This window comes from Pseudopodoces humilis, chromosome 7 (genome assembly GCF_049639895.1).
Source record: "Pseudopodoces humilis isolate 2021_Gansu_Grassland_sample_001 chromosome 7, ASM4963989v1, whole genome shotgun sequence".
In the NCBI taxonomy this organism is placed as follows: Eukaryota; Metazoa; Chordata; class Aves; order Passeriformes; family Paridae; genus Pseudopodoces; species Pseudopodoces humilis.
In genome coordinates this window covers 58,317,117-58,336,678 of record NC_142206.1, presented here as the reverse complement: position 1 = coordinate 58,336,678, position 19,562 = coordinate 58,317,117, and the positions used below count along the sequence as shown (strand labels likewise).

The 19,562-nt window shown below is 43.9% G+C and overlaps 1 protein-coding gene across 3 annotated transcripts; it reads right to left on the bottom strand.

The window, feature by feature from the left end:
• Positions 1 to 1,991: 1,991 nt before the first annotated feature.
• On the bottom strand, positions 1,992 to 18,171 carry LOC102101616 (potassium channel subfamily K member 16-like). 3 transcript variants are annotated; one of them, XM_014257513.2, is made up of 6 exons: positions 17,865 to 18,171; positions 15,789 to 15,909; positions 13,903 to 14,069; positions 12,183 to 12,351; positions 8,962 to 9,122; positions 1,992 to 2,792 (listed from the first exon to the last, which is right to left on the bottom strand). In XM_014257513.2, the coding sequence occupies exons 1-6, from the start codon at positions 18,057 to 18,059 to the stop codon at positions 2,778 to 2,780; spliced, it is 828 nt and encodes a 275-aa protein (XP_014112988.1). In that variant the 5' UTR covers positions 18,060 to 18,171; the 3' UTR covers positions 1,992 to 2,777. The 3 variants fall into 3 exon arrangements, with proteins under 3 accessions (XP_014112988.1, XP_014112986.1, XP_014112985.1); XM_014257511.2 differs by lacking the exon at positions 1,992 to 2,792 and adding an exon at positions 8,176 to 8,609; XM_014257510.2 differs by lacking the exon at positions 1,992 to 2,792 and having other exon boundaries at positions 8,176 to 9,122; positions 17,865 to 18,108.
• Between the last annotated feature and the right edge of the window lie 1,391 nt (positions 18,172 to 19,562).

Below are 19,562 nucleotides of genomic sequence, written 5' to 3'. Positions count from 1 at the left end.
TTATTCCCAGAGGCAGTACAGACTTTACATTTTGCCTCATCTAAATGCATTAGGAGGAGTATTAAATTTCACATGTGCTGCATATTGATGTAATTCTCCTGACATGTCTGTTTGCACCATTATGAAATAAGGGATTTCCTTTCCCTTTCTTTCCACATTTGCCTTGCTCCCTAGGGATCTTGAGGATATGATCCATTGGCATACAAGGATTATGCCTTTTACATAGAGGACTTAAAAAAAGCTTCGTCATTGCGCTAACAGAGGTCTCGGACAGCATCCTGCATTAGCAGTGCTTGACTTAACTTACAACCTATGGCTGGGAGAGATCCATTAATCTTCCGTGGCAGGATCCCTCCAGGCCCCGCTCAAACTTTGTGAGGATGAACCCTGAGGCTCTTTTCATGTAAAAACACCACCTCTGTACCCTACAAGCGTTCCCCAACCCAATCAGGCATTTCCTTCGGTAACATGTTTTTTAAGTGGTGTTCAGAGAGGGAGGATGTGTTTAAACAGTCCCTGAATATCCCCCCCAGTTATCTACAGGTACAAGGTTAGGTTGGAGGGTGTTTTTCCCTCTGCAGCCCTGGAAGGGTGAGCAGCAGTGTCCCTTGGGTCCCACACCTCTGCTGCCTCAATGCTTGGCTCTGCTTGTGACTTTATTCTGCATCACAGCTCCACGCAGTGACAGGGATGATGAAAATGCCAGCTTTGAGCACAGCTGAGGGCCTTTTCCTTCCCCATAAATGCTGAATGCACTTAAGCTTGTGGGCAGTAAGGAGAGGGCAGAGTTCAAGGGAAGAAGAGACAGAGTTGGGATTTTTTAAGTTTTTTTTTTTTTTTTCTTAACAGGCAAATTTAAGTTTTGCTGAAAGAGAGCCATAAAATGAACTTAACAAGCTAAGGGAAAGAGAGGAGACAAGCAATTCCTTGAAAAGTCAACACTAACCTTACTACACAGACTTGAGGGCATTCTGTCTTCCCTGGGAACACCTGTGCCTATGCTCTCAGATCCTTTATACAGGGCTGATCGCTCCATTTCTCAGCTCATCAGCTGGGTGGGACACAGGAATGTGTACTGAAGAGATGAATATGTATACGGCTACAAAAGGTGCTGGGAAACAGCCTTGCTTTTACCTTCAGGTGAAGTTGTTGGCAAAGAACCTGTGATTCTTCAGACCAAAAGTTATGAAGTTTATATATAACTTTATATAAATATACATATATACATACATACATACATATATGTGTGATTTTCTATATTAATATATGTAAAAGTAATGAGCACCTACACACAGAGAAGCACCCATGTGGTCCACATCAGCATAATGTGCAATACAAGATGCTTGCACGCACAGCTATAAACCACATTCGTTGATTTTGTCTCTGATTCAAGCACTTTGTCCAGGTGGACTGGAAACGCTGAGTCTGTCTGTGCCAGGCAGGGGAGCAGGGACTAAAGGCAAAGTCTATGAGTGGGGTTTTTCTGCATGTTTTGTGCTGTGCCTCTTTCTTGCTTGGGTTGATGGTGACATCTGGAGGCTCTGTCGCGTGTGTGCACAGTGACTTTACAGAATCCTAGAAACACTGAATGATTTGGATTGGAAAGGACCTTAAAGATCCATCTTGTTCCAAATCCCTGCCATGGGCAGGGACACCCACTAGACCAGGTTGCTCCACGCCCTGTCCATACAGCTTGGCCTGGAAAAGGGCTGGGATGGGGCACTCACAGCTCCCTTGGGCAGCAGTGCCAGGACCTCAACACCCTTTTAGGGAAGAATTTCTTTCTAATGTCTAACCTAACCCTGCCCTCTGTCAGTTTGAAGCCAAATTCCCCTTGCCCTGTCCCTCCATGTCTTTGTAAAAAGTCCCTCTACAGCCACAATGCACTTTTTGTCTCAGCTGATGGACACCTGTGCATAAAGGGGTTTTACCCATTGAGCAGGCTGATCCCAAAAATCAGCCACTATCCATAATTCCACAGGGGAGAGTGCTCTGCCTGCCTTTCTTTGTGCCACCTCCCCTCACCCTGCTGTCACCACGTATGACAGATGGCCTTGGTGGGGGAGTGACAACATTTCTCATTTCTGTAACTCACTGCTCCACTTTTTGGCATGTGTGAAGTAAGTGTGGGCTTTATGGGTTTTAGTATGAGTTTGCCATTCTCCGGTTTTGTCCTTGAACCATATTCACTGAGAAAACCATGTGCCAAAGCAGGAGTCTACATGGAAATTTCCTGTCATGTTTTAACTTCCCAGAAGAGTGGCTGGAGGGCACCCTGGCTGCCACACCAAAGCCCTTCCCACTCCAGTATGGTTGGGTACTGCTCACTACTACAAATGCAGCATATGCAAATTTCATGTACCAAAAAATTGTGCTTCTGCCTTGACAACCCATTCCACCTTCACTGGTTGGTTTGCCAAGGCAGGCTAAGCCCCTACAAAGACCCATGAGATGATGAGTGGGAAACCAAACCAACCCCAGCCCTAAAAATGACCCATGTTTGAGTGAAAAGTGTGGGCAGCTTATGTTCAGGCTTTTGCTCAGAGAGCTGATGCAAGCAAGGAACAGACTTTTACAATCACTGCTAGAAATTCATCTTTTTTGTTTCCCCCTGGCAATTTTTGCCTATTTGGCATCCCAAAATTGTGCTACCACTGCTGTCATTACACTCAGCCTTTAAGCACTTTGTAGGAATTGTTGCTGGGCCATGTTCTCCAGGAGTTGTCCATGCATTTCTGGGACTGTAGTGAGCTCTGCTGCATTCATTCTTCATCCCATCACCAACTTGAAGGCTGTAAGGGAAAAAGAAAATAGGAAGGAAAGGAAGAAAGGAGAAAAAATATATTAAAATAATTTATGTGTTTGACTTCTATACTGGTAGTTGGGAAACTGGCTGAAGTCCTGCAGAGATTGGCATTGACCTCTAACTGATTTACATCTTCTTTGGGGAAATATGCAGGCCCAGCCCCAGCACTGATTTGTGCCAGACTTGCACAACAGAGATGCTGAATAGCTCCTGCATGCTTTGTGAAGAGGCAGACTGCTTGGATAGGGAGAATTGGTGTCCAGGAACTGGAAGGTGCCCATACTGGGTTTCTTGCATCTTTGTAATTCTCAGGCAGTGCGTATTTTATTTTGAGATTAATGCCTGGACTTTTGAAGCTGAGACTAGACAGAGGAAACCTCCTTAGGTTTCATTCTTGTTTTCCAGTAAATCTCCAAAGCCATTTTCAATTTAAGACCTTAACCTTGCTTTTCAAACATTCAATGAGTCATTTGAATGAACAGAACTGTGAACTCTATGGGATTTTCAGTACAAATTCTGGCTCATGCTCTTTTCTGGTCTTGATGCATGGTTTTCTCCATGCCAGAAGATGAACAGTCATCTTTTACTTTTAAGAAGCTGGATTCACCTCAAACCACATTTGTTCTTTGAGAACATCAGCATCTTTCTGGCTAATTCTTCTCAAGAAAGCCATCAACTTAAATTGTAGATTGTACCTCCATTTTTCAATGACTCATGATTGTTATTATTATTGTTCTGCTTATCAGGGTATCTCTCTTTCTGGGGATGTATTATTTCATGCTTCAGCATCTCACCACAAAGTACATATGCAGTTTCCAACCACAAATGGAAGAGTAATTGAAAGTGAAATTTGGAAAGTGTTTACTCAGGAGACATGTCTCCTAAATCATGTCAAACCGGTAATCAAATGGATTCAATAACTGCCCTAATTTTAACTCAGCATAATGAGCCCTTCCAAACCCATGGTTGAGAATTATCCTAATTGAGTCCAGAACCACTTGTGATAGTAAATGCTGAATTTTCTAAGCAGATTTTAGTTCCTGTTCTGGGCTGGAGGTGAGACTGGCTGTAGGGATGCAAGAGCATGGACAAGGCTCTCCGGAGGCAGCATTTTTGCTTCCCCCCACTTTTTAGCCTCAGAATGGCTAAATATTGACTTTACTAGTAATGTAATAAAGTCACTGTTGCCCCAGGCTGGTCCTCAGACATTCATGTGAAGGATCCCAAAGGATCCCCTTTCCTCACAGCGTGAGATCTGGTTTATAATCTATATTCAACACCACTTTGAATCCTCTAGAATGGTACAAGGGATTTGGCTGGCACCAGAAGCTGGGGCTTGTGTTTCTTTGGGTGTGATCATGAGGGATGGATTACAAACAAGCCTTTGTAGAGTGATTAGTTATGTTTGTTAAACCAGTTCTGAGCTGGATCCAGCCTTCTGGTCACGAGTCAGGCAAGAAAGCACAAGTCCAAGTGTGACGGAGTGGAAAACAGCATGTGTGTGGCCCATGCTTAGCAATTGCTGTAAAGAAAAATATGCCACTGGCTGTGTGATGTTGCATTAGCCAAGGTGTTCTGCTGCTTTGAGTAGTGCCTATGCTTCCAGAAAAACAATAATCTCTCCAAATGAGCCGGCTATTAATTGAGGGAGGCCTCAGAGGATCCCTAACAGCCCATATACTAATTAAAGACAGATCAAAGTGTAGTTTCTCCTGTTCTCTCTGGAGGCAAATGCATTTCTGAGGGGAAAAATAATTCCTCATGGCCTTTCCTTGGTTTCAAGTGCAGAAGTGCACACTGTTTCCTAGCTGGCAGCAAAGATGTGGGTGATGTATGAGGAGCAGCACAGACTGGATGCAGGAACATGCTGCTGCCATTTAATCCCAGATAGTATATTTCACAATCCTACTCCTGGAGTTTTTCAGCAGCTGGTTTAATGTATTGCAAAGTATTTGGCTTGCCTTGGAAATGTTTCCCATTTGAAAACAAGCTGCAGTGGGGGAGCTGGCAGTTGCACAGGAGGCTGCACTGTGAAAATTGGATTCCCCTGTGTGGCACAGTGGGAAAGGGTCACAGGGAGGGCTTTGAGCAACTCCCAGAAAAAGCTGCAGGCTGTACAGATCTGCCAGTGTAGAACCTTTCTGCTTGGTCTCCAGAGGATTTCTGTCACTCTGTCACTTGGCAGAACAGGGATTTTGGAATGAATTTATTCCTGGTTTCTGTCCCTTGGGCAAGAAGAACGTGCAGAAGAAGAGCAAAGCCTGGCTTGTACTCATGAATTAAAAATCTTGGGATTATTTTAAATCTCCAGATGTGGAGTAGAATCTCTGCTCTAATTCAGCTCTCAATTCAAGCCTATTTTTTTTTAACTTCAACAATTACAGAACCATTGTCTGGTTTTAGTTTATCAGTAAGCAATACCAGGACACCTGGTCCTGGCTGAGAGAGCCAGAGGTCTGATGCATGAGTTTGGGATACACTGAATTTTCTCTGAGGCCCTATTACCTGCACAGGAATCAACAATTCCCCCTTCCAGGGGTGAAGTGAGGACAATTTCTGTTGCTGTTGTGCGATGCTCTGAGGATGATAATGCTGGAAAAGGCTGCCTGCTCCAGCCCTGGAGAGATTTGTTGCTGTGCCTAAACCCTCGGGAGACAGATTTATCGTTCAGCTTAAGAACGAGGAACAATATCACATCCAAAAAAGTTCTTCTTCCATCCTGGCTTGCAGCTTTCCCAGGCTTGCCTTCCCCAGCAGAGAGGACCACACACCCCTTAGTGCTGGCTCTTCCTTCCACATATCTGCAGCTCCTATCTCCACCCCTAGTGCTGCATGAGGCACTGCCTGCCCTCCAGGCCCCAGATCCTGCACCCAAACTTGCCTTTTTGCATATTTTTTCCCAGACCAATCCCTTTCCCTGTGGGACAGGGGGTGGGAATGTGTGTTTCGACCCTGAAATGGATTTTGTGCAGGGGAAGCTTTGCATGGGGCACCTGATGGGAGTGCTCCCCACCATCGAGGGATGGTGCCACCAGTGAGGCTCCATCCCGAGATGTTTTGCTGACAGAAAGCCATCACATCCTCAGCTGGCCTCCACAGAGCTGTCTCAGCGTGGGCAGAAGGCAGGGACCTTGTCTGGACCAGTCTGGGGTGTTCATCCCCATCACTTGCTGGAGAATGAGGCATTTTTTAGCCTTTCACAAGCTCGTGTGAACTGGATAAAAATCCAGGGCGGTGTCCTCTGGTTCCCACACACAAAACAGAGCTGCTCGGTGGGAGGGGGAGAACAGCTACCCAAACCTGGCAGGGATGTGAAGGGAAAGGGTCTGCAGCACACAGCCACTGGAGGGCACAAGGAGCAAAGCTATGACCCTTCTCCAAAAGGCCTCTGCAGGAGTAAGGATTTATGAATGGGCAGCCTTCTCTCTCAGAACAGCTGAGTGGCCCCTGAGAGGTTTTATTTTTGTATTTTTTTAATCCTTGCGGGTGTGGTTTCTGTGTTCCCAGGCTGGCATCTGCAGTTGAAGGGACACCTCAGTTCTTGGTGCCTGAGGATGGACAGCCCCACAATGGCCATTCCTGGCCAATCTTTCCCAGATCCTCTGCCTTTGGGTGGCTTTTTCAGTCCCTCTGTGCCACATGCTTACCCTGGAGCACGGCAGGAGGAATGAGTTAAAATGCCTGCACCCTATGGCAATAACTACACAGGACAGATGGACTCCTGGAAATGGGAAGTGGTTGGGTTTCAAGGCTCATTGTTAAACTCCCACCAGGGCAAAGGAATGAGAATTTGTCCTATTTTGCTCCAAGAGCCACTGCCCAGCTCTGTGCTTGCTGTTTACAGAGTCCATGGGATGTCCCTCTTGCCCTTCCTGGAATGTCTAAAATTAGCAACTTTGGTTACTCTGTGTTACAATGGGACATCAGCAGCTAGTTCCAGGGCTGAGCTGTGTTACTTATCACAACAGGGAGTAGTGGGAAGAAGTTGAAGAAACCCTACATTAGGAGTGGGGTTAATAACCCTTCTAGGAAGGGCTGGGAAAAAGAAAAAAAAAAAGATAATAGGATGATGCCTGGAAAACAATAATGTGAGTTAATGCTCAGTGAGAGTGGAAAACAGAGAGGTGAAGAGATCCCTGCCTGGGAGTATCCAGCTGCTTTCTCTGCCTGGCTCTGGTGTTGTCTTGTGACAGCAATAGGACTCTGGCTTGTACAAGGACCTCTGTGTCCTATGATACCCCTGCTACCCTTCCTTGATTTCAGTCAGGTCCTGTTCCTGCTGTCTCAGAAAGATTTACTGACAGTGAGACATATGAGGTGAGAAGTCAGTCTTGAGAGTAACACTGGAAAATAATTTGTGGAGGGAAAGAAAGTACATATTTGGACAGGTCTACATGCCAGGTCTTGAACCAGCAGAATGTCTTTGGCAAGAAGCATGGTTCTGTTTGACTGAGATAGTTATGAATCCAACTTTAAGGCTGACTGCATCTTTATGACCTGAAATTGCTTTATAGCTGTAATTTATTCTCCCTTTCATACAGGAATAACTCTGGCATGGGCTGGTCATGCTGTAAATAACACACAGAGGGTGAGAAAAGAATAATTATTCAGTCTGACAAAACAGGAGCTTGAAGGGCTCACAATAAGCTGTCAAATGACAGGTTCAGCTCTGTCAGAGTGAGTGACTCGGTGTACTAAAGCTGTGGACTGCCTTGGGGGGTCCTGTGGGTGCTGTTGTGAGTTCAGCCTTTGGGCAAGTTCAGGGACTTTGATGTACAGAGACCCCACATCCTGCATGGGCTGCTGCCAGAGGGGCTGGCCCCCTGTGCTGGGGTGTGGCAGAGCTGCCTGATCTGCGCTGCTGGGGACACATCAGGCATGGTCAGAGATGGTGTTGGGCTGGACTGACTTTCAGTGTGACCATAAACACGCACAGGATGTTTCACCTCTATGACTGTGTCTACCCCAGCTGCTCTGCCAGCTCTTCAGGGCTGGGTTTTCATGCATTTTTGGCACACAGAAGGCCTGTGACACATAGATCAACCCTGGTAAGTTCAGAGTCTTCACCCACAGGTGGTCTGCAGGCCAGACAGCATGTCTGAAAAACCATGGCAAGATCTGAGATCCATTTCCTTTACCTGGTTGAAGGTTTAGACACCACTCACCTTGGAAAGCAACAGCACAATAGAATCATTGCTAAATGGCTTCATAGTTCCTAAGGTATCAAAACACAGCAGCAAGGACTCCTCCCTTCAAATTGTTCTCTGTTCTTATGAAAAACTTAGAGAATAAAGTGATTGTAAAAACTGAATTAAAGACATGGGTTTATGTGTTTTTTACAAACACCATCAGAAAGGTTTTTCAGAGCCACAGAGATAAAAGCTGGAATTGCCTTTATTCATCTTAGTATAAAACAGGAAGAGGTAGAATCAATCTCTTCTAACATGCTAACCTTTTCATAACCCTTTCCATTAGATGCTTCTAGTGTCTCTGAACTGAGCTCAGTTCTTGTCATTTAAACATGTCTTTGAGATCATAACACCTTATCCAATATGATGGCTCAAGTCAGGCATCTATTAAGTTATATACCCTCATTTTTTTTTCCAGAAGTGCTATGCAATGCCCCAGAAAAGCTTGTGCATGTCAGTTCCTGGAAGAGACTTGATTTCTTGCAAGCTGCAAAATCCGAACAGAACCAGCAAGCTCTTCCATGCCCCTCCTCTGCATTTTTTGTGAAAGCACCTTAAGAACACCTTGCAAAGCAAGTGCATTTCTCAGGTTGTTAGCACAACCCAGCTGCAAACTGAGAAACAAAGTTCTTACCATTAATATTCAGGCTTTGTGTAACTGTAAGTCTTAAGTTCTAAAAGATCTTATCTCAGCAAAAGGTAGGAGAAATTTTATTTCTATGGGAATTTCTTTAGAATAATTAACTAGCAATTCTTCAATGAAGAATTCAATTCTCAACACGTTAAGGCAATAGTATTGCTATTAGAAAACACTTTTTTTTCATTTTTTGTGTGTTCAGAATCTGCTGTTAATGACTCCATTTTCTGTGCATCCCCTCCAGCACGTGGTGGTAGCAGTTCTTCTTCTGGAATAAATTGAACAGGCCAGCATCTTCTTTGCTGGCTTCCCACACTGTCCTTACTCACCTTTCCAATTTGCTGGAGATCCTTGACAATTATTTTTTCAGTATCTTCTAATACTGTTGTCAATAAATTAAACAGCAGAGCAATCCAGGCAAGGCCAAAAATAATCCAAATGGCCACAAGCACTCGATAGTAGGAAAAGTATTTCCTGTCAGACTGTTTGCCTGAAGATAAAGGGGGAGCAAGAAGGAGAAAATTAACAAGTTAAAATTGCCTTGCCAGTGTAAAGTGGAACAGCCTAATGAATTCATCAACGTGCTTTATATTGAGTACTTTAAGGTGACTTTTTCACTGTAGTGGAGACTCTCAGCTCCATAGCATTAGGTTAAGGCTGGGCAATTCTCTTATTGTTGCAATAAGCTGATATATGCAATAAACATGATACAAATATGCTGGTCTGTCAAATGACACACTGGAATGGAAGTGAATCATTCTGTGATTCTATGGTTCTGTGATTGAGGTGAATTACCATCAGAGCAGGTTATTTTTTCACCCTTACTGCATATCAATCCCAGTTCAACTGCTGCACATACAGGTAAATGAAATAATGTGGGAAGTAGTGTTAGATTGTATTGTATTATCTTGGAATTATACCCAAACTCCCAAAGCACAAAAAGCAGAGCACAGTGGGCCACTATAACCACACAACCATTATTATCTGGGTAACTGTAATTCCCTGTATTTCTATAGAGTGTGATTATAACCTAATAAATATTTCCTTTAAATTACAGGTACCTGCAATCATACAAAGAGAGTAGCTGCAATTCCTGCCTCACTTTTGAATGGTTTCAGAAGCTTCCTCCATTTATAAAACTATGTTGACTGATGAGAATTTACTGACACATGCCAAGAAACAGAACTTTCTATGCTGGAAACCAGTGGACCAAAGCTTATCTCACACAGTCTGATCCTCTTAGCATCAGCCAGGACCTCACGCCCGCTGCTCTGAATGGGTCATTTCGTTTGATCCTTCAGATGTCAGCAAGCCACCCCCAACGTGCAGAGAGCCCCACACGATATTGTCATCCTGCTACAGGTGATGTGGCCCTGGCATCTGCAGGAGCACTAGGTGATAATCCTTATGGAGGGCTCCAAGTCACTGCCAAAGGTGACCTCACACAGATGATAACACAGCAATGTGCACAGACAGGGAGATCACCACAAACCTCACGGTGAACATGCCCAGAAGGACCCTGGGTGCTGGCAACCCTTTTCAAGTCCTGCAGTGCTCTGTACTGCGTGGATTAAAGTGCAAGGGTTTTGTTCTTTGTTATCCAAGAGCTCTGGAAATGGGGCAGCAGTGGGAAGGTTTGTCTTCATGGATAGGTACCCAACAGCTGCTTCTTTTTCTGCTGCTGGCATTGAGCTGGCAAAGGGATCCTCAGCCTTGGTACAAAGCATCTCTTTGTTGTGCTCCTATCTGGAGTTAGTGATGTGAGGATAGCAAAGCCATGAGTAGTATCTTCGTAACTTTAACCCAAAACTGGACTTGAGCAGGGAATATTCAGTTAACAACCCCAGAGGTATCACCTATAGGTACTTGTATGCCCAACAATTAAACCGAGGCTGAGCCATCTTCCTGGCATGTCTCCCTACCCCAAACAGCCTCAGCTACAAACCAGTTCTGAATTGCTAAAATGCAAATCAGCTCAAACCTGTTCAGTTCCATTTGACCAGCAAAAAACCCATTTGTCATCTGTAAGCAATCCTCAGTACATAATTCTCAGAGCAGTCATTGATTCTGCTTCATTGCGAAGATGTGAAGCATTAATCTTACCAACATTTTATTACTGTTGTTAAGGCAAATTAAGATAAATAGTGGCACGGAAAAATATTTCAGCTGCAGTTAAGTCATCCTAATGAAGATGAAATCATAGAGCCACGAGGCCTATCTAATTGTTATTTTTAAATAACAATTAAAAAGTTAAAATAGAATTAATTGTATTTGTAAAGCAATATGGCTGCAGAGAAGGAAAGTGCTACGGAAGTCCTGGTTTTCAGTCTGTGACTTGCTGTCATTATTGTAAAACACACCTGTGATTTGGATAAGGAAAGACAATGCCACATTTTGATGTTCAGTTTTTCTCCTGATGCTCAGTGGAACCAGCCACTCCCCACCATTCTGTACAGCAGACTATTTTAAGGAATAGATTTAGAGAAATTACAGTCAGCAGTGACACATCAGTGCCTGGAAAAGTCTGGGGGCTCCCTCTGCCAAAGTCATCAGCCTTATGTAAGAAATCCTTCCAACTCACAGAGAGGTTCCAAGGCCTGTCCAGCCCTTTTGCAAGGCTTGAGAGCCCAGGGTTTGTTGTGTGCTGGATGTCTGTCCCTCAGTAAGGCGTGTGAGGCTTCCAGATCCTCTGTGGAGACAGCACCGGTGCAAGTATTAGCTACAGCTTTCTTTGTACATCCCTCTGAGGAGAAGTTCAGGCTGGCAAGATGATGGCAGGACAGGTTGTTGCATAGAAATCTTGGATTATCCATGGAGTCCAGTTGTTTTCCGGCTTCTCCTGTGGACACTGATTTGGCTCCTGGTAATTCTTTTGCAGTTCCTTTGGAATTATTTCATGGAGAATATATTTTGTCCAGAAGATTCATGGAAATGTTTTGAGAAGCATTCCAGCATGCTTGAGTGCAGCTTAAACAGTGTTTCTTCAGTGGAAATCCTAAACTCTGGCTTGTGAGGATAGAAAACCTCCAGAGATACTCAGGAGACTAAAGAAGGCCACTTTTGCAGTGATGTATATATTTAAGACCCACTTCTAATAGTGTGAGTAGATTTCCCCAATTTCCCATGACTGGGGTTTCCATCTCTTAATCTGTTGTGTGAAGTCAAATATTCTGAAACATGATCACTTATTTCATCACTCTACACTGTGAAACATAAGTCAGAGATGTCTAAAGCAGTGGTACAAACCTTGTTTTGTATGACTGTCATAAACTGTTCCCTCTTGGTAATAAAAATTCCACTTTCCCTTCCTTTACCCTTCCCTCACCAAGATACTTGTCTTCTTAGCACCCCAAAGCACATAATTTTCCTTTTATTTTGATGACTTTGTGCTTTTATCAGCACATACAATCCCAGAGAAGTATTTCCGCCAGAATTGTACAAGGCAAAGACTCTTGACAGATTTGTCTCTACAGTACATTCAGTTAGCCTACAGGAATTACAGTCATTATCCTGGTGTTTTGACATGTTTCCTCTGTGGAACCAACCTTACCTACTACATAATCTCCAAAGCCAATGGTGCTGAGGGTGATAAATGCAAAGTAAATCCCTTCGCTGTAGGACCAGCCCTCTGTTATCTGGAAGAAGACTGAAGGCAAGCACAGGAAAACCAGGATCCCCGTGGCCAGGAAGAACAAAAGGGTCAGAAATTTGATCTTCTTCTGAAAAATAAACCAGTTCAATTATAATCATGATTTAAAACACAAATAATGCTGGCTATTCAAAGTGGGTGGCTATCTGGGATCAGGAGGGTCTGAAGGAATTCTACTGAGTGCTTTTCCTCTGGAAATAACTTAGTCTTGCTTACAATCAGGGGGAAGCCAAGTGTTGTGGATGTTGAATGTCCAAAGTGACCCTGGAAGATGAAGTTTTTTACCTGATTGTATCAATAACTGTGACTATTGGAGGAATTCCTATCTAATGACATTTACCAGAGTCAAACCACTTCCATGTATCACCATACAACTTCATTTTTAATTTTTAAGTATTTAGGGTTGGCACTTAAATTCAGATTTGCCTGGGAAAACAGTAATTTTTTATAAAAAAATAACTGCACCATTTTTGACAGTACTATCTTCAAGAGCCTTGATTATTGACTTTATTTCTCAATGCCACAACTTGGCTCCTACCCAGTGGATATCTTACTGCAAAAAAAAAAAAAACAAAAAAAACCCTAATGAGCTCTTGATAAAGAAAAGCCTGGACAGTGACTTTTGAACCATTCTACTTCCCAGCAGTAATGAAGAAGCTCTGACTAGAGAAAAAGACTTGTTATATGTAGAGATTTATCAGCCAGACACACATAATTTCTATGTACAGAATTTTCCAAATCCAGATTGCCTCGAAATTAATGGTAACTGCTGGATAACTTTTCATGCCTTCACGTATTGTGTACATGCTTGAGACTGTATCTGATTGAGCCTTATCTTCTGTTTAAGTTTGCCAGATATGACAAGAAATTCAGCAATCTGAACAGGATTATCTGCAGCAATCATACCTTGTCCTGAAAGAGAATTACAGTAGGAGACACAGAAAAGCTATTCTCAGTCCCTCAGCAGTGCTGAGAGAAGAGGAGGAGCTGAAAATAAATTGGGGCATAAACCAGACAAAAGAAATCCTGTCTGTGACATGTTACAGGTGTCTCCTCATCTTTCAGCAACTGGACTCAAATGGACAACTTCAGCCTGATGCTTCCTTTCTATCAAAGTTAAGGGTGGAGGGGGTCTGAAGGGCTGGGGAATCAGTTAGGAGGGGTAACACACCATGCATTGAGTCAAAATCCACTGAAACCTCTACACCTCACCTGATTTTTATAGCTCTGCGCAGCTCACCTGCTTTTTGCTGCCTCAAAATGAGATGCTTAATCACCCTTACTGGCTTTTAAAGGGATGCATGCACTTCCCTAGGGTGTTGGCTCCTGAGATAAGTGTCTCAAGAAGCAGGGTGAGATGCCCACTCTCTCCACAGATTGATGAAGGGAGATGGATTTCTGCCATGTAGATGGGAAGACAAAATGCATCCCTTTGTCTGAATAGCTCCTCTATGGCCAACATGCCTGCTGCTCTGCAAGTAAAGAATGTCTCTTTTCCTGCCCTAGAACAACATCTAACCCAGCAAAAGAGCAAATATAATTAAGGATAAGGCAGCATAAAACTTGAGAAAAACACTAGAAATGAAAATATAATTGTGCCTGAGTAAGTAAAACCAATTACCTTTCTCATTCCTTTCTCGTACAGGAATTTCCCCAGCTTTTTACAGAGCAGTGAGAGCATCTTACCAACACGGTGCAGAAAAACAATGTTCAGAGGGATTCCAAAAAGAGCAAAAAACACACAGAAGATCTGTCCCCCAACAGTTTTAGGATGTAATGTGCCATAGCCTATAAAAAAAGATGAGTCAGAGGAGATATTCCAAAGAACTGGAGCCAGTTCCCAGTCACATTCACTCTGACTCCAATCCAGCCTGCCTTTGACCCTAAAAGATGTGGCTAGTGCTTCTCAGCCCAAATGCACTCTTTTTACCTCTGAAAAAGGCAGTTAGCAGATGAAGTGGTTCACCCTGCATGTTTGGGGGAATGAAGAGAGCACTGTGTGTTCCCAACACAGCCTTAGTGGGAACAAAAACACAATCAAGAAGAGATTATGGGAAACATGCTCTGTCCTGTGACAAATACATGGGAAGTCAGAAAATAGAAGTCTGAGGATCTGGAAGACATCAGGGCTGGAGTCCCAGGCTGTTAGAACCACATGCAGCCATCTCCAGCTTCTTGTTGATGTGTCTGTGTGTTAGTGACCTCCCTGGCTACATCCCAGTAAGTTGCTATGTGCAGATATGTGACTCCAGTCCCAAGGCAGAGCAGTGTGCATCACAATAGGTGGTGCTAATTAGTCCAGACCTTGCTGGTGGCCGATTTATTCATTCCAGAGAGATGTTTGTCTTAAAGTTCTACTAAGAGAGGATTTATCTAAGTAGTGGAACGACCCCAAACATGTCCTTTAGTCTCAAGACTCTTGGACCCCATGAGGTACAGCCCCGAGTACAAGAGTACTGAACTTTGTGTGGGTCCTTATGCTATCAATGACCCTGGGAAAATGCATTTTCCAAGCACAGTTCATCTCAAGGCATCCATTACTTGGAAAATGCAATGTTTTCTTTGGAGGAAAAGACAAAACAACTGAGTGATTTTTGGGCTACTAGATTCCCAAATGCATGAGCTCTCTTGTGCTCACTGTTGCAGAAATATTTCAATTTCAATGGTGGGTCAGAACCCTCCCCTTCTACAGCAGGAGATCTCCCTGTGGGCTCAGGCAGCATTTACACAGCTCCCATGATGCAGGACACTACTGGGGCCCTTGGGACATTTCACACTCACAGATCAGTGAGGCAGATGTGCTTAGGGTCTGGCAACAGGGAGGCCACAGCACCACTCTGTAAAAACAGATTTGACTTCCACTGCACTCGCTGTGAAGCAGGTGCCAACAGTATGGATTTTATCCTTTAGTTTGGCAGGCATGCACTTTTTGGGATGTACATTTGAAAGAAAGAATGAAGCAGGTAGGGGAAGGCAGGCTCTGTAAAGGTCAGAACAGCTTGAAGCAGCAATGTGAAATTCTCAGCATTTGCCTTTATCCCTTCCCATTTTTTTTTTCCTCCTGGCATGTTACTGATTGAATATGTAAATTAACAGCTCAAAACAGGTTATGGAGACAGTGCTCAGGCCCCAACAGGATTCACTTCTTTCTTTACATTTTTTATGCTTTACAGCACTCTCATACTTAAAGCCTGTAATAAACATCACGAGAGTGAAGTTTATCTCCCAGCTACAAACATCAGCAGAGTGAACATTAAAACAGATGACTTTAAAAGAAGAAACAAGTGGAAAATAATAGGAAAGGCCACTGATGACAAGCCAAAATAATGCATGAAGAGCTGTGCAGTGGGAAGGTCTTAGTCCTAAGTCCATGCCTGCTTGCCACCTGTGACAACAAAGGGCTGGAGATTTTATCCTGGAAAGTGTTATCCATTCATGTCCTAATAACCAGACATAATAAGCATCACTCACACACAAGCAAACATACATGTAAAGCATTAGACCTACCTATTGTGGAGACAACTGTGCCTGCAAAGAAGAAGGAGTTGCTGAAATCCCAGTTGCTCTCTTCAAACTGTGACTCATTTCCAACAGGGTATACTCCATTTTGAATGGCTTCAATCAGGTTCTGGAAGAGAAAGCAAAGTTTGGTATCGTCATGACTGCTTTTCTAAAGTGTTTGCTGCAAAAGTATTACAGGTTTAGCCAACTACTGCTCCTCTCCTGTGAGTACCACACACCTCACCTCAGAGATTGTCTGACACTATTCATCACCAAGGTTGGGGAGTCATTATCCAGTGGTTTTGGGTGTTCAACTTCTGCCCTGTTTGTGCTGACTGCTTTAGTGGGTGTTTGGAGAGAACTTGTCTCTTTTAGTATGACCAAGGACCTTGTTTCTTTCCAAGTAGTTTGGAAAATCATGATCCTGTGGGTGACTAGGATGTGGCAGAGCCCTGGTTTAAGAGATTGGGGGTGGTTGGTTGTTGGATTTGGACCTGCACTTGAGATAGCAGTGGTCCAAGATCTGATCACCCACCTGTATGAGCAGTGGCTCTGAGCCCTCCCAGGGGTGAATCAGTGAGTTGTGGCAGGTACACATGAGATACACTGAGAATTTCAAGTCTGTATTTAGATTAGTGTTACAGAATTAAATTCAGAGAAAGTCCATTGATTTGCAAAGCCTGACATTACACACTCTTCTCCAAACTGTATTCATGAATACACATAGATAGATTTATACATTTACACACATGTTTGCAAAGTTGCCTTTGAGAGGAGGTGAGAGGAACATCTGACAGAGATGGTTTGGGTTGAGACTGCCCTGCCACACAAAGCTTGACTAAATATTTCTTCCACACCTCTCCAGTGCTATCATTTATCACTTTATGCATTTTCAGACTCTTCCTTGGTTTTAATTCTAAGTGCTGGGGGTATTTTTGAGGTTTTTTAAGTTAAAAAGAAATTTAAAAAACAAACAGCATCCAGTTCTCCCTGTCTTTAGCAAACAGAGAACATTGGACAGGACATCTGGAAGGCAGGCTGGTTTGTACAGAAACAGCTGAGATAAAATCCAGGACAGAGCCCTGCCAGAAGCAGGACACATGCTGGAACAAACTGCAGCAGCAAAATCTTCCTCCCTGCTTCTTCCCTCACTATGTTTTTTGCTGGTGTCTCAGAAAATTTAAGTTAATAAAAATAATTTCTATAGCCCTTGAACAAAGATTTCTTTGGCTTAAAAGTTTATCTTTTTTTTTTTTTCTTCCTGAAAAGCTTTTTTTTTTTTTTTTTTTTTAACCATCTTCCCTACCCATAAAAAACAAGGTGACAAGGATGCATGCATGGGCAAAACAGAGGCTGAATTGTTGGTTGTCCTATTACAAACACCAGTTCTTCCCCACATTTCCTTATTCTGTGAACTGGTTCATTAAGAGCTATGTTAGTTTTCCATGTGGAAGAGCTTCCAGCAAGGCTTGCACTCCTCATTTTCTCCTACATTGTAGCAGATAGAACTGGGAAATACCCAAGTTGAGGAGACAGCCACATCCATCTTCATCTTCCTGTGACAGGAATATTTTGCCCTCACCAGACTATCTATTTCACTTCTGCAGCATCCTCAAAAACTAAACTCTGATCATGTTACCCTCCTTGTAGTTACTTGGAATTATAATTTTTTTTCCCAATCCAGACCTTTCCTCACTGTCCCTTTGTGTTATCTGTGACGATGTGGCAGCCACACCTATTCATTTCAGACAGCCTCATTTTTCTTGCCATGCCACCCATTGTGTATGAGCACAGCCCTACTAAAAGCATAATCACAGGAGGCAAGGCCCCAGAAAACCAAGATATTGTGGGATGAGAATTTTTAATAGCTAACACACACAAGGTTTTGTCCAGCTACACAAGCTGTACTCACCATCAGAGTGAGCTGCCTGCTCACACCACAGAGTGATTTGCTGGAAGCATCCAAGTGACCACAATCAGAAGGAAAGCAGTGAGAGTTACCTGTGCAGCAAGGGTGAGTAGGAAACAACATCTGATGGGGAAACATGAGGGAGAAAGGACTTTCCACAGGGCATCACTCACCTTCATGAACTGCTCCATCTCTGCCACCGTGAGCTGCGTGAAGTTCTGCAGAAAAGCCTCCTTCATCTGGGCAGCTGCCATTTTCTCCTGCTTCTCTGCGGTCCTCTCCAGGGCCTGGAACACGGCAGCACCCACCAGCAGATACACAAAGTAGCTGGCCACCAGCAAAGCCGTCTGCAGCTTGCCACTGCACATGGCCCTCAGTGCGACACCGCCGGGGACAACGGCGAGAGGTGGCGAATGTAAATCCCTCACCCTCCTGGGAAGCCTGTCCCAGCCAGGAAGAGCCCTCCCAGCTCTGGTTTCCGCCAGGATCCTGCACTGGCAGGGACAGAGAGTTGCCAGATGCATTCATTGGGAAGTTGGAGGGGGGGGGGGGGGAAAATCACAACAAACCCAACCTCCCCCAAGAAAAAACTTTCCACTCTCTGGGCTGCATGTTGTTTAGGGATTTCCTCTTGTCTGTGAAACTCTCCCTTGCTGAGTTCTCAGGAAAAGTGGGTCAGGATTTGAGGAGCTGGCAGGTGGCCATTTCCTTTTCAGAAGGCTCTGGGGACAGGTGAGGATAGTCTGTAAAGGGTCCACAGGGGAGTTTTCTTGGAAAACCATTGTTTGCACTCCTGTGTCTCCTTCTGAGTCCAAGAACTGGACTCCAGGGCAAGCCTCTGATCCCAGGAGCTCCTTCTTGCCCTGTGTTCTGAGGCAGCCTCAGGGAAATGCAGCTGGACGGTTCCTTCGGGCTTCACTTGTCTGTCTGCAGCACAGGGCAGGGTCATGCAGCCCTGCAGAGCCCAAACAGCTCAGAGCAAAACCTTGGACACACAGGCAAATAGCTGTGGGTTGCATATGTGCCAAACCTAAACAGGTTCTTCTGCCAGCAATTCCTCTGCTGTGTATCCAAGGGAATGCTTTACACCGGGACTGGGTGCACAGTTAGACGGATAAAAAAGTGGCTATGCCATCAGATCTCTGGAGTCATAAAATCATAGGATTGTTTATGTTGAAAAGGCTTCTAAGACCATCAGCATGGTGCTTAGGGACACAGGTTACTGGTGGGCTTGGCAGTGCTGGGTTAATGGTTGGACTCAGTGATCTCAAGGGTCTTTTCCAGCATGTGACTGTGATTCTCTGTTACCTACAGCAATGTAGCCTCTGCTGATTTCAGAAGGATGGTTCTTGTACATTGAGAGTTAATTTATAGAACAGTCAGAGCTTCCTTCCATCAGCTTCAAGAAGAATTTGGGTGCCACTGAGAAGAATTTGTAGAGTTAGAGAGGGAAGTCCTTGAATGAAGATGCTGATTTTGGTACAGACAGGTCTGAGCTTGACTGCACCATGGATGTCGTTAACACTCATTAATTTTGTTGACTTTATATTTCCCAGCATTTTCATTTGCTTTGTGCACAATTTCTTTTTCTATTTCAGCAAATGCCCTGCTTTAGTAATGAGAACACACTGAAGCAAAGCACCATTTGAAAAAACATTTAAAATGTGCCACCTACTCTGCTCCTCAAGTCTTTGTGTTTTTATTGAGTTTGAAAATACCAAGAAAAGGCAGAGACTCTGGGATTAGCTTTGCAGAACTGGTGTAAACAAGAAGTGGCACATGTCTTCACTCTGTCAAGTGCAGGTTGTCCTTTCACATATAAATCTGTTCAACCTTAGAGGAAAACAGGAAGACTGTGAATGAAGGTAAGC